We start from the raw sequence: 14,624 nt of genomic DNA, 5'->3' as shown, positions 1-14,624 counted from the left end.
CCCAGAGCTAGAGTCTCTCTGTATGCTTCTATCTCCCAAAGTAGATGCACTCTGAATGCTGGTAGTTCAAAGTTTGATCAGTATTATTCTCCTCCCCAGCAGAGATGCTGGTCACACCCACTCAGTTTCAAACTGTTGTTGTTGGGGGGAGGGAAGAATTAGCAATGTATAATGGCCAAGAGAAAAATCTAATGGCATAAAGGCTAATCAATATAGTGCTGAGAAACAGATTCCTACAGCAGAAGGCAAAGCCTTATGCAGGAGAGCAAAACTTCTATCTCCCAGAGCTAGAGTCTCTCTGTGTGTATGATTCTCTCTGTAAGCTTCTATCTCCCAGAGTAGATGCACTCTGAATGCTGGTAGTTCAAAGTTTGATCAGTATTATTCTCCTCCCCAGCAGAGATGCTGGTCACACCCAAAACTGTTGTTGTTGGGGGGAGGGAAGAATTACTGCTTTGTAGCTTCATGGCATGCCCCCTAGTCCTAGTATTTTTGGAAAGAGTAAACAAACGATTTACATCTACCAGTTCCACTCCACTCATTATTTTATAGATCTCTATAATATCTCCCCTCAGCTGTATTTTCTCCAAGCTGAAGAGCCCTAGCCACTTCAGCCTTTCGTCATAGGGAAGTCGTCCCATCCCATTTATCTTTTTTGAGATGTGGTGACCAGAATCGAACACAGTATTCGAGGTACAGTCGCACCATGGACTGATACGTAGGCATTATAACGTCCTCGTTTTTGTTTTCCATTCCTTTCCTAATAATACCTAACATTCTATTTGCTTTCTTAGCCACCGCAGCATACTGAGCAGAGGGTTTCAACGTATCATCAACAACGACACTGAGTTCCCTTTCTTGGTTGGTGACTCCTAAAGTGGAACCTTGCATTATGTAGCTATAATTCAGGTTCCTCTTTCCCACATGCATCACTTTGCACTTGCTCACATTAAACGTCATTTTGACTAGACTATTGTCCCACCCACCTCATTTATTTATTAGGATTTATTTACCGCCTTTTTGAAAGAATTCACTCAAGGCGGTAAGAATAAATCGAACATAAGCAATTCACAATTACAGCAGTAAAAAAATATTCAAACAACAATAGAAAATATGGCACAGTATGCTACATTATAATGGAACACAAAACACAATAAAATATTTTAATAGACTGCTTATTTTATAGCCTGGTTTCATATTTGTGTCAAACTTACATTGGGATCAGGCCTTTTCCCCCTTTAGAAGGCATTGTATTGACTCCCTTTCTTAAAAATTCATCAGGAGATTGGCATGACCCTGCCAGTTATAGACCCGTTGCTAATATTCTGATATCCATTAAGGTTTTGGAGGCTTTAGTTGCTAACCAACTGACAGATTATTTAGAGCCCCATAATATTCTACACTCATCTCAATTTGGGTTTCAGAAGGGTTTTAGTATTAGGTGCATTAATAAATGAAATTAGGGCTTTATTGTGAAAAGGTCATCTAGCCATAATTCTACAGCTTGACTTCTCTGCTGCTTTTGATGTAGCTCTTACTGGTTATGTTGTGAAATCAGTATTTCAGACGAGGTTTACCAGGTTCACGAGCATTTTGATTGAAAGAACCTATAAAGTGAAACAACTAGAGGTACTCTATGAGCCTTGGATGGCTAAGTTGGAGTCCTACAGGAGTCCCACCTCAGCCACATTTATTTATTTTATTACATTTGTACCCCGCGCTTTCCCACTCATGGCAGGCTCAGTGCGGCAGGCAATGGAGGGTTAAGTGACTTGCCCAGAGTCACAAGCAGCTGCCTGTGCTGGGAATCGAACTCAGTTCCTCAGTTCCCCAGGACCAAAGTCCACCACCCTAACCACTAGGCCACTCCTCCACTCCATTCTTTTTAATGGCTTGATGAGCTCATTTGGTAAAACTTTCTCCCACCTTGACATAAGTTTTTGTACATATGCAGATGACATCATTCTACTTATTCATATAACATTTAAAAGCAAAGCACCCACAAATTCTGTCCAAATCTGTATTGACTTAGTTGAAGCCTGGATTATTCGCTGTCATTTGAAACTTAATGCTGAAAAACAAAAATACTATGGTTGGTTTCAGTCTCACATATATTACCATATACCCCCTAATTCTATAAGTCACCAAAAAATGTGTGCGTAAATTTGGGTGTGCACCCAATTTGCATGCATAATTTAATTGAATGAGCTAATTAATGCTGATAATTGTTTTATAATAAGCAATTATTGGCACTAATTAGATTTAATTGGTATGTACATGCTTAAATTTTACACATGATTAAAAAAAGGGTGTGTGGAAATGGAAAGGTCATGGGAGGATCGGGGATGTTCCTTTAAGTTACGTGTGTACTTATAGAATAAGTGGCCTAGTGGTTAGGGTGGTGGACTTTGATCCTGAGGAACTGAGTTCAATTCCCACTTCAGGCACAGGCAGCTCCTTGTGACTCTGGGCAAGTCACTTAACCCTACATTGCCCCATGTAAGCCGCATTGAGCCTGCCATGAGTGGGAAAGCGCAGGGTACAAATGTAATAAAAAATAAATAAAAATAAATAAATTTATGCACAAGTATCTGCACCATGTTTTGGTTGCTGCAAATTTCCATGCCTAGCTTTAGCTGCATTATGTAAAATGGCGCTGATTTTTTTTGGCACCATATATAGAATTAATTTACCCCATAATGAATTAAAACTCAGAGATATTACTCTCATGAATGAATCTATCTTAAAAGTTCTGGAAGTAATTATAGATTTGAAACTATTATTTTGACACTCATGTCAATCTCCTGTGTAAGAAAGTTTTCTGGAAACTTAGGATCTCTTTTACAAAGCTGCACTACTGATTCTCAGTGCGGAAAATGAGAGGAAGCCCATTCAATTCCCATGGGCTTCCTCTTATTTGCCACAGGGGAATCGCTAGCGCGGCTATGTAAAAGAAGCCCTTAGACAACTTTGCAGGGTTAGAAAATATTTTTTTGATTTTATGATTTTAAAATCATTGTACAAGTTTTTATATTCACTCAATTAGAATACCATGATAATCTATGCTGGCTGTTCTGATAAATTGAAAAAGTGATTGCAAACTCTACACAACACATCAGCCTTACTATTAAAATTATGTCATGCTTGTAAATTGGATGTCCCCTCTTTTAAAAAAAATTTACATTAGTTGCCAATCGAAGATAATACACTGTTCAAATTATGTACAATGATATTCAGAACAATTTGTGGTTTATTTCCTTCGTATATGTCCTCTTTATTGTCTTCTTCACCATCTCAAAGAGCTCCAGGTCAAGAAACTCAAAAATTCATTCTCCTTCTGCAATGAGTATATTTAAACACATTGGGCCCAGTATTCAGTGTTATTTAACCAGCCAGGAATGGCTCCTGGCCGGTTAAATAGCACTTACCTGGCTAACTGCTAATATTCAGCGCAAGATAGCCAGTTATCTCTGCTGAATATTAGCACTACATGACATAGCTGGTTAATGATGAATATTCAGTGCTAACTGGCTAAGTTTAGCAGTTATGATAGGCCGTACCGCTAAGCACTTAACCGGTTAGCGCTGAATATCAGCTTAACAGATTAAGTTGCCGTGGACAAAACTGAAACCGAATATTCAATGCTGGCCATATCCAGCAACTGTGCTGCCTGCTGCTGGCTGAATATTGGGGGGATTTACTTTTCATTAGTTTGTTATCAGGCTGCAAAAATTTGGAAGGCTCTGCCAGTTGATATTAGGCTAGATGTAGATTACATGAGCTTCAGAAGAAGCTATTTAATTTAATTAATTTCTATTTCATTTTTTTTAGAAGTAGAAGAATAAATTTTTTGTGTTTACTGTGAATTGTATTATTCTAGGAGCTACCTAGCTAATCTTTCTGTCATCCACATTGAACCAATTAGTGGATGTTTTTGATTTGTATTGTACTATACCATATCTCTCAGAACCTGACCTGTTTCAAGTGATAAATTGAACAGAGCTGTAAGGGGTAAACTTCCTTTAGCCACTTCACTATTCTGGAATGTACTCTATCAGATCTCACATAGCCTTGTCTATTATCAATTGCACCAGCTCTTTTAATTCCATATAATCAATAAATTATGTGTTCCATCCACAGTTATGCATGCCTTTGCCTTTGGCTCCTTCTAGTGAAAAAAAGCATATACTTTGCTCATTATTCACATTCTCCTATTCACTAAACTCATCTTCTCTTTTAATTTTTATTATTCCCCTTTTAGTCATCCTTTTGTTCACTTATGTATCTCAAGAAAGTTTCCTTTATTGATTGGACAATGTACTTCTCCATTTGAGACTTGTCTAATTGTTCTTCCTGCCTCCCTCTATTTATATAGTAACACAGTAGATGATGGCAAATACAATCTAGATTGGCCTGCCCAGTCTGTTCACTGAGATTAGTTTTTCCTGATAATTTTGCCTGTCCTCCTTTATCTATTTATTTAAAATATATTTATATCCTGCAAATTCAATGTCCACAGCAGATTACAAAATAACATCCATAATAACTGAAAAAAATGTAGGCAGATAAAGACCATATGGCCTATAACACATACAATGATATTCCATAATATTCAAAGAAAGTCTAGAATAAATAACTATTACAGCTAAAAAAAAACATACTGGCCGATATTCAGCCGGCGGTGGTCAGCATTTTTATGTCCCGCCACCGGCTGTATTCCTAGGGCCATGTCCAGGCACTGGCATTGAATATCTGCTTGTATGTTAGATGTTAAAGGTTATGCGGTTAAGTGGAATATTCAGCCTTTAACCGCATAAGATAGGACTACTTTTTATGTGGCCCAATTTATGCAGTTATCTTATGTGGTTAAGGGCTGAATATCAACATTTAACCGTATAAGTACCAACTCCACCCCTGGAAGACCTACAAGTTAGCTGGTTCCAGCTCAGTAGCTAACCGTAAGTATTCAGTGGTACCAACCGCTTAAATGATGCTTAATATTTGTGGTTAGCAACAGACAAACGATTTAAACAACCAGGAACTTTTCTAGGCTGTTTAAATTGCTTTGAATATTGGGCAGATATAAATTTAACTCCATCTTGAAAGATATAAAATTCTTCTATAAAAACCTGTAGTTCCCCAATTACTTGATGTCACTAACAATTAACAGCAAAGAAATCTTCATACTAAGTAAAATCTTTCTAAAAAAACCAGTACTTTTACTTAAGAAAATCAAGCGTATTTTGTATAGTGCAAAGTTCAAATGGTAATTCATTCTACAATTTTGGCTTAGAAAGAGGCCGGCCCATTTTAGGGAGAGGCCGATCACAACTGAGCTGATGGCTAGCGAGGGTTAAGTTAGAAGGGAAGGGGTTTTGAGGCTGGAGAGCAAGGAAAGGGTTAAGGTAAGGAAGGGTGGGAGGGGAAGCAGGGGGATATAAACTAGGGTTGCTGACGTAGGGATTCGTCAGCAGCTTGAAGGAGAGGTGGTGAAAGGAGCTGACCCGGCCCACCCTCCCACTAGAGGAGGTTGTCGCAGCTGGCGCGGGGCGTGGCGGTGATTATCCGGGGACTCTGGTGGTACACAGCAAGTGAGCGCAGAACACTGTTATGTTATTGGTGAATAATTGCCCAAATGTTAAGTGCAATACGAAGTACAATGTTATGCCTGAAGGTGGGGCAGGTTTACTGTTAATCCTGTGGGGATATGGCTTGTCTCCTGGCTTGGACGGCCAGGAGGCCAAGAACTTATCCGGGGCGTATCCTTAAACAGGATACACCATAGTCATCGGGTGCTATAAGAAAGCACAGGTCGGCGGTGGGTGTGCTCAGACGGCACCACCGGCAGCGGATTGGGGCGCATCATGAAGTAAAGCTGTGTACCCCAGGGCTTGAATTTGCCAAGTTATAAGAAGTTATGTATTACGGTAACATGTTAAGTTGCATTATGTGTAATAGAGTTTTTAAGTGCCTGGCTGCGGCCTTAATAAATTCCAAATTTAGTCGAAAAGTGGCTTCTGAGTATTATTGGGGATTATTGGGGTGATGAGAGCGTATGCCGAATGCTTCAGTTGTGTAAATGAAGACTCACAATTAAGGGTTACAGAAAGACAAGAACGTTTCAATGATATAACTTTTTCTCTGTAGCTTCTGAATGCTCTTATTTTATTTACTTTTCCATTTTGAATACAGTAATTTCTTGATTTGTTTCCCTTCTAAGCAAAGGGACACAAAGGGGCTCTTTTACTAAAGTATGTTAATAAGCTAGTTATCCAATAGATATAGTATCACTATTTCAATAGAGGGGGTTTCATGTATATATCTCATATATTACCCAGCTCTCACATCAATTCAGCACACTTTTCAGTACTAAAGGGTATTTTTATATTGTATAGGATCCATCAGATACCTCTGTCACCAACAAAAGGCTAATAACGTGAGCCAGGCACTTTAATGGTGGGCAGATATTCTTCATTTGATCCACCTAATTTTTTAATCACTCTTTAATATAAACTGGCCTAGTGGTTAGGGTGGTGGACTTTGGTCCTGAGGAACTGAGTTCGATTCCCACTTCAGGCACAGGCAGCTCCTTGTGACTCTGGGCAAGTCATTTAACCCTCCATTGCCCCTTGTAAGCCGCATTGAGCCTGCCATGAGTGGGAAAGCACGGGGTACAAATGTAACAAAAATAAAATAAAAAATAAATTGAAGCACTTAGCTTTTAAAATGTAGCATCATTATACACTCCTTCTTCTTCACATTTCAAACTGCTTTAACAGACCAATCACTCATCTCGGAGATCATATTATCGACATGAATTCACGTTTTGCAACTAGTGCTGTATCAAGGTATATCGATTGAGGAGATATACCTTGATACAGCACTAGTTGCGAAACGTGAATTCATGTCGGTAATATGATCTCCGAGATGAGTGATCAGTCTGTTAAAGCAGTTTGAAATGTGAAGAAGAAGGAGTGTATAATGATGCTACATTTTAAAAGCTAAGTGCTTCAATTTGAATATATATTTTTAAAAAAGTAAAAAAAAGAAGAGTTTATATTAAAGAGTGATTTAAAAATTAGGTGGATCAAATGAAGAATATCTGCCCACCATAAAAGTGCCTGGCTCACGTTATTAGTCTGTTGGTGGTGACAGAGGTATCTGATGGATCCTATACAATATAAAAATACACTTTAGTATTGAAAAGTGTGCTGAATTGATGTGAGAGCTGGGTAATATATGAGAAATAAGCTAGTTATGGCACCTATTTCCAGCTTATTCTATGTAGAAAAGTAGGTACCTAATATTCTTTATAGAATATTAGTATAAGTGGCCAAAAATGCACTTACATCAGCCCAATAGCTGGTGCAAATGCCTGTGTCTATTTGTGAGCTGAAACGTGTAAATTTATAGTAGTTTACCCACGTACTTGTAATTCCAGGTATGCTTCTCCCAAACTCCACCCTCGTGCAGTTGATATTCTGGAAAGAGGTCATTTATGCGCATATGTAGCCACTTGTGTGAATGACTAGAACACTGTCACTTATGCGCCTTCATGTCACCTATAACTAAGCGGTTTATTATAGAATTACTCCCATAATACAGGAAATAGCACACTAACATTTAGGGGCCCTTTTACTAAAGGGCTGGTGTGCGGTAACAGGCTTGCTGTGCGCCAGTCTGGAACTACTGCCAGGCTATCGCAGGAGCGCAGTGGTAGTTCCCACCCCCAGTGAGCACCATTTCTGCTGCTACAAAAATATTTTCTATTTTTGTAGCACCGGTGCTTACCTGGCAGTAATCGGCCAGCGCCATGGGCTGCCAAGTTACCACCAGGTAAGCGCGAGAGCCCTTACCACAGCCTCAATGGGTGACGGCAAATGTTCTCCCATGAAATGGCCGAACAAGTGGTTCACTTACCACATGGTAATTTCTTTTTGAGAAAAAAAGATAGCCTTTTATCCGCTGTGGTAAAAGGGGGCCTCAGCGCGCTTCAAAAAACACGCGCTGACGCTAGCACAGGCCCCCGTTTACCGCAACTTAGTTAAAGGACCCCTTAATGCGGTGGCTTGGCAGTTGGCTCATACTGGTTCCTACATTAATTGCATTTCATAGAACGGAGCAGGAAATGAGTGGGTAATGGACGTGGACTATGCCATTAAAAGCAGTGTTAAGTGCATTCATAATATCTTTAATGCACTTTACACATGGAAAATATATTACTCCAGACCAGACTTTCTAAACAATCATTCATTTTCTTAAAGGCAGCTGTTCTGACACTTTGAATTTTTGTTCTAGTATAACTTGGTTCTGATCCAGCATTTACATTGAATGATACTGTACTATATTCATAAGACAATAAAACATAACCTTGATGATTAACACAAGCTCTGTAGATGCTGCAAACAAAATGCAGGGATGGTCAGTTATGGTGACTCAAGCTCTATACTGAATGTCAGGAACTAGACTCCCATGTGACCTTGAGCAAATGATTGGATCTCCTTGTGTATCACTTCTATATAAGTGTAATTGTTTTTTTGCAAGATGACAATTTTTTTCCTATCTCTTTATATGCTGGTACTGTGCAAGCACTAAAAAGCATCATGGGAATGCACGCTAGTGATGGCTATATATGCATGTGTGAAGCAATAAGACTGTAAGGCACTCTGAAATTTAGTTTGGATGTACACATTTATATTAGCTACATGTAGTATCAGATATTGTGCATATCAAACAGTACAGTTCTAACTTTCTTTTTACTGATTCTTACCTTGCTGCAGGGTTTGAGAAAATAAACTAAGGGACCTTGTACACTGTGGACTGAATCATGGCAGTAGCAACAATGACCACCACAACCACCACAACCACCACCACCATGACAGCAGCCACCGTTGTCATAACAACAGCCACCATGGACTTCCGGGACTGGCTTTTCCTCTGCTATGGACTGATTGCCTTCCTTACAGAAGTTATCGACAGCACAACCTGTCCCAACGTGTGCCGCTGTGACAACGGTTTCATTTACTGTAATGACCGGGGCCTGACTTCAATTCCTGGCAACATCCCTGATGATGCTACAACACTTTATTTGCAGAACAACCAGATCAATAATGCTGGTGTCCCTGTGGAACTGAAGAGTAAGGTTAATGTCCAGGTTATCTATTTATATGAAAATGACCTGGATGAGTTCCCTGTCAACCTGCCCCATTCCCTCCGGGAGCTCCATCTGCAGGACAATAATGTCAGGACTATTGCTAGAGATGCCCTAGCCAGGATACCTCTTCTGGAAAAGCTTCATCTGGATGACAACTCTGTGTCCACTGTCAGCATTGAGGATGATGCCTTTGTGGACAGCAAGCAATTGAAGTTGCTTTTCCTATCTAGAAACCACTTGAGCAGTATCCCCAATGGGCTTCCCAGGACCTTGGAGGAGTTAAGACTGGATGACAACCGTATCTCTACTATCCCACTGCATGCCTTCAAGGGGTTGAACAGCTTACGGCGCCTAGTTCTTGATGGTAACTTGCTAGCCAACCAAAGGATAGCAGACGATACCTTCAGCAGGCTCCAGAACCTCACTGAGCTCTCCTTGGTTCGTAACTCCTTAGCTGCTCCACCACTTAATCTGCCCAACACCCACCTACAGAAGCTTTATCTGCAAGACAACACCATTAGTCATATTCCTTACAATACACTGTCCAAAATGAGACAGCTCCAGCGACTGGACCTATCCAACAACAACTTAACCACCTTGCCAAGAGGACTTTTTGATGACTTAGAGAGCCTCTCTCAGCTTTTGCTGCGTAACAATCCTTGGTACTGTGGCTGTAATCTCATGTGGTTAAGGGACTGGGTGAAAGCAAGGGTTTCTGTTGTCAATGTGCGTGGTTTGATGTGCCAGGGGCCAGAGAAGGTAAGGGGGATGGCCATCAAGGATATCACCAGTGAGATGGATGAATGCTTTGACACAGGATTCCAAAGCAATGTGATCATGGCCAAAACCACTGCCAGTAATCATCCAGTGACCACTCCACAGGGCTCACTGTTCACACTCAAGTCCAAAAGACCTGGTATCAGGCTCCCTGATATTGACTATCCCATGGCCACAGTTGCTGGGACAAAACCTTTAGCCATTAGTGTCAAACCCTTGACAGCTGACAGTATACGAATCACCTGGAAGACAGCACTGCCTGCTGCATCCTTCAGGCTCAGCTGGCTTAGGTTGGGCCATAGTCCTGCAGTGGGATCTATCACAGAGACCCTGGTCCAAGGAGATAAAACAGAGTACCTTCTAACAGCCCTGGAGCCCAGGTCCACTTACATCATCTGCATGGTCACTATGGACACAGGCAATACTTACATGGCAGATGAAAGTCCTGTCTGCGCCAAAGCAGAAACTGCAGATTCTTACAGCCCTACCACTACATTGAACCGGGAACAGAATGTAGATCCAATGGCTGGCCTGCCACTGGCAGGAATTATAGGCGGGGCTGTATCATTGGTCTTTTTATTCCTTGTCCTTGCCTCAATCTGCTGGTATGTTCACCGGACAGGGCAGCTGCTGACACAAGACAGGGCTTACAGCCGAGGAAGTAGGAAGAAGGACGACTACATGGAGTCAGGCACCAAGAAGGACAACTCCATCCTAGAAATCAGGGGGCCTGGGCTGCAGATGCTGCCTATAAACCCTCACAGAGCAAAAGAGGAATATGTCATCCACACAATATTTCCATCTAATGGAACAAGCCTGTATAAGGGTACCCATACTATTGGTTATGGTACTAACCGTGGCTACAGAGACGCTGGCATTCCAGATGTGGATTATTCCTATACATGATAGAAATACACCCAACCCCTCCACACCCATACCAATGCATTTTACTGGCTCCCTGCCATGCAATCTTCAGTTTCATCACTGTACTGAGAAAATGTAAAAAAATAAAAATAAACAAAAAACCTTTCTTTACAAGTATAAAGGACTTGAGAAAATATTTTGTAGGAAAAAAAGGTTTAAAAAGTAGATGAAAATCATGTGAAAAAAAACATAAAACAATCAGACTTCATTTGTAATTAATATTCCAGATTAAACAATGAGGATAGTGACAACAGGCTAATTAGGACAACAAGTTATTTTTCTGGACCTGGCAGAAAGTTATCCACATATTGTCTATAGACTTTATTCAGGGAGCTGTTAATAGAAAAAATGTGAAAGATACAAACAACCCCTTCTTCTTCCCCAGGACTATTTCCTTGTTGACAAAGTGAACAATTTGAGGGGGTTTTTTCAGTAAAGGAAGAAGAAAAATAAAGTGAGCAAAAAGCAAAGCCCCATACCAACTGTTCAGCTCCTGTACTTCAAAAATCATTAACTTGGCTCTGTCATCACAGTTTTCCTTAGCAAGCATGCTGAGGAATTGCAACCATCAGCCAGAGATATAGTATCAGAGCAATTTCATTATTATATTGTAGATAAAAATATATAGGAAAAAAAATAAAGACTTTTGTTGATTTCTCATTATCCTTTGTTGAAAACCCTTATCACTTCTCATGTATGATGCATTTTCTGGGACAAGGACAGTGAACTCTGGTCCTCGACTACCAGATATAGTTCCTATTTGCTTGTATTTGATCCCAGAATCAGATGTATTTACATAGTTAAGCTAATCTTTAAAAAAAAAACTGTCTGCAGCACTTGAGGATCAGAGCTTTCTGTCATAACTCTAAGCTCTGGGCAGAACCATATGGATATCAGCTGAGCATTCACCCCATCAATCTGGCACAGATAGAGGCAGCAGACACTTGCTCTAGCTCCATCCCAAATGCAACACCAATTACTTCCACAAAACACAAGAGTGTGATCTAGAGGAACAATAAACTGTCAGTTATATCTGCCTCTTCTTTTTCCATAAATTGGGAAAGGAAAATTTCAGAAAGCATTTTTGACCACTTAAAATTCAGAAAAAAAAAATTAAAAATGAAATGATACCAAGCAATCCTATTTTCAAGCATTTACAACCAACATTTATGCACTGGGTCCCTAATCACTGGCTATCAGGTCTTCTGCCCTAACCCCTTGAACTACAAGGGAGTGGATGAGGGATTAGTTGGGCTTGTACCACCAAACGTTCTCCCAGATAACTTGAACAGCCAACTTTTTCCCATGTGATGGAAGGGAAAAGCTATAACAAGAGTTATAAATGTCTCTATGCACCTTGAATTCTGGAACACAGCCACTATCTACACCTTTTTTAAGGACTTGTGTTTCTGCACCAATGAGAAAATCTGCACACTGTCATTAAGTAGGGCAGTGTATGTACAAATATATGCATGTGCCCATTTTAGGTAGACATTTTTTCCTGAGAGATTTGATTTTTAAGTTAATGGGAAACCAGCTAACCAAATGCAGGCTGTTTGACTTTAGAAGGCAATAGGTCCCACCATCATACAATAGCAAATGTGCTTCCGTATGAAAGGAACACAAAAATACAGTGGAGCTGATATTCAACAGGACATAAGTGATTTGCACTGGGTGCTAACTGCATAAAACCTTTTTTTTTTTAATTTTTTTTGCATCTGTCAACAAATAAAAATAGTGGTATAGCCATCTATTGGTTAGAACAGTGGGCTGAGAACCAGCAGAGTCAGGGTTCAAATCCCATTTCTCCCACTGATGTTGCTTGTGACGCAGGGAAAGTCATTTCATGCTCCACTGCCTTCGGTACAAACGAACAGCTAGATTTACTAACTTGCATTAATTCAGCCTAGATATTCTCAACTATGATATCATCATGATCTTCTGGTTTTAAAAAAATGTATTTTACTGCCTGCAAGCCGCCAAAGCAGTGTATGTTCAAGTACAGTGGGTATTTTCTGTCCTTGGAGTGCTCACAATCTAAGGGGCCCTTTTACTAAGCTGCAGAAAAAAGGACCCTGCGCTAGTGGAAGCGTGTGCTCTTGTTGTGTGTCGAGGCCCCTTTTACTGCAGAGGGTAAAAAGGCCAAAAAAAGAAATGGCCATGCGGTAAGTTTGCACTTGCTGTGTAGCCATTTCATGGGAACACTTACTGCCACCTACTGAGGTGGCGATAAGGGCTCCCATGCTAACCCAGCAGTAACCGGGTCGCCAGTAAAAATACAGAAATACATTTCCGTACCAACGGAAATGGTGCGCGCTGGGGGTGAAATTACCACCGGGCTGCTGTGGTAGCCTGGTGGTAGTTCCAGATTGGCGCACGGCAAGCCTATTGCCGCACGCCAACCCTTTAGTAAAAGGGCCCCTAAATTTGTATCTGAGGCAATGGAGTGTTAGGAGACTTGCCCAAGACCACAAGGAGCTACAGTGGGATTTGAGCCACGCTCCCCTGCTTCTCAGCCTGCTGCTCTAACCATTAGGCTACTCCTCTACACCTAGAGGAAGTGGCAGAACTTTTTATAAAGTTCAATTCCTATTTTATAAGAAGGAAATCCAACAAGCCAAGTCTAGATATTACTCAAAGCTCATTCATTTACCTAGAAATAACTCTAAATATTTGTTTAATATTGTGTCCAGACTAATTCAGTTCAAGACATATCTGTCTCTAATCTGTTTACAATTTGATCTGATCAATGAAAGCAAAATTGTTTTGATTCAGCAATCAATTACTGCCCCTATGACCAGGGAAATTAGCTCACATACAGCTGTCACGTCTCATGGCCTAGTTAATAGTATAGATTCAGTGACTAGTTCTTCCCACCTTTCATCGGGTATAAGTATTACTTGTTTTAACAACAACTCTTGCTTTTCCACTGCAGGCATAAGCTCCACTCATCTTTGGCATTCTTTCAATTCATGTACTAATGTCCATCAAAGATTTTGTCTTTAAGGAAAATTTCTACCTCATCATTAGATCCCATTCCATCCCAATTTATCAAAGACCCTGATTGTGGCTTGGTTCCTTTCATTGTTAGTTGTTAAATAACCGCCTCTCTTCCGGCAAGTTTCCTTCTTACTGGAAAAACATAAGGGTTCAGCCACTTTTTTAAAAGTATAGCTTAGATTTGTCAGACTCAGCAAACTATTGTCCATCATCTAATTTGCCATTTATTTCCAAGATTGTAAGAAGGTTTACATTGTTTTTAGATAAGACAAATGTGACTCACCCTTGTCAATCAGGGTTTAGTGTACATTAAAGCTCTGAAACTTCTCTCGTCATTAATGAACAGCATTAGACTGAACATGAAATATGGCAGATACTAAATTTTGGTTCTGTTAGATCCAAGCACAGCCTTTGATATAATCAACAATTAGATCTTACTATTGAGACTGAATACCCTTGGTGTAACTGGTACCATCCTAGAATGGTTTGTCTCTTTTTTGTCAGACTGAGTTTTTCAAGTTGATTGGAACCCACAAATTTCTTTACCTAAATTGATTACTTGTAGAGTCCCACAAGGTTCAATTTACTCACCAGTTTTATTTATTTTTGTCCCTTCTTTTTATCCGTATTCAGAGTGTTGGTATTCACTTACTGATATCCGTGGCACCTGTTTCATCAGACCTCTGAATGCTTGCCTTGAGTCAGTGGCTTATTGCCTCAAATATCATTACCTAAAATTAAATCCCAATCAAAGCCATTTTATTTGCTG

General features: G+C 40.2%; 2 protein-coding genes across 2 annotated transcripts in view; one reads left to right on the top strand and one right to left on the bottom strand.

The window, feature by feature from the left end:
- MACROD1 (mono-ADP ribosylhydrolase 1) overlaps positions 1 to 14,624 on the bottom strand; it is a gene marked incomplete in the record, with an annotated part of 1,234,860 nt that overhangs the window by 960,837 nt on the left and 259,399 nt on the right.
- Positions 8,828 to 10,856, top strand: FLRT1 (fibronectin leucine rich transmembrane protein 1). The gene has a single exon (XM_030218127.1). It carries the CDS (start codon positions 8,828 to 8,830, stop codon positions 10,835 to 10,837), a length of 2,010 nt encoding a protein of 669 aa, XP_030073987.1. The 3' UTR covers positions 10,838 to 10,856.

Source organism: Microcaecilia unicolor, chromosome 11 (genome assembly GCF_901765095.1).
Source record: "Microcaecilia unicolor chromosome 11, aMicUni1.1, whole genome shotgun sequence".
NCBI lineage: Eukaryota > Metazoa > Chordata > Amphibia > Gymnophiona > Siphonopidae > Microcaecilia > Microcaecilia unicolor.
Note: the sequence above shows the minus strand (reverse complement) of the source record. Positions and strands in the feature narration are given on the sequence as shown.

Coding starts and splice junctions, on each gene's coding strand:
- FLRT1 (XM_030218127.1), top strand. CDS start 8,828: ATGGCAGTAGCAACAATGACCACCACAACCACCACAACCACCACCACC.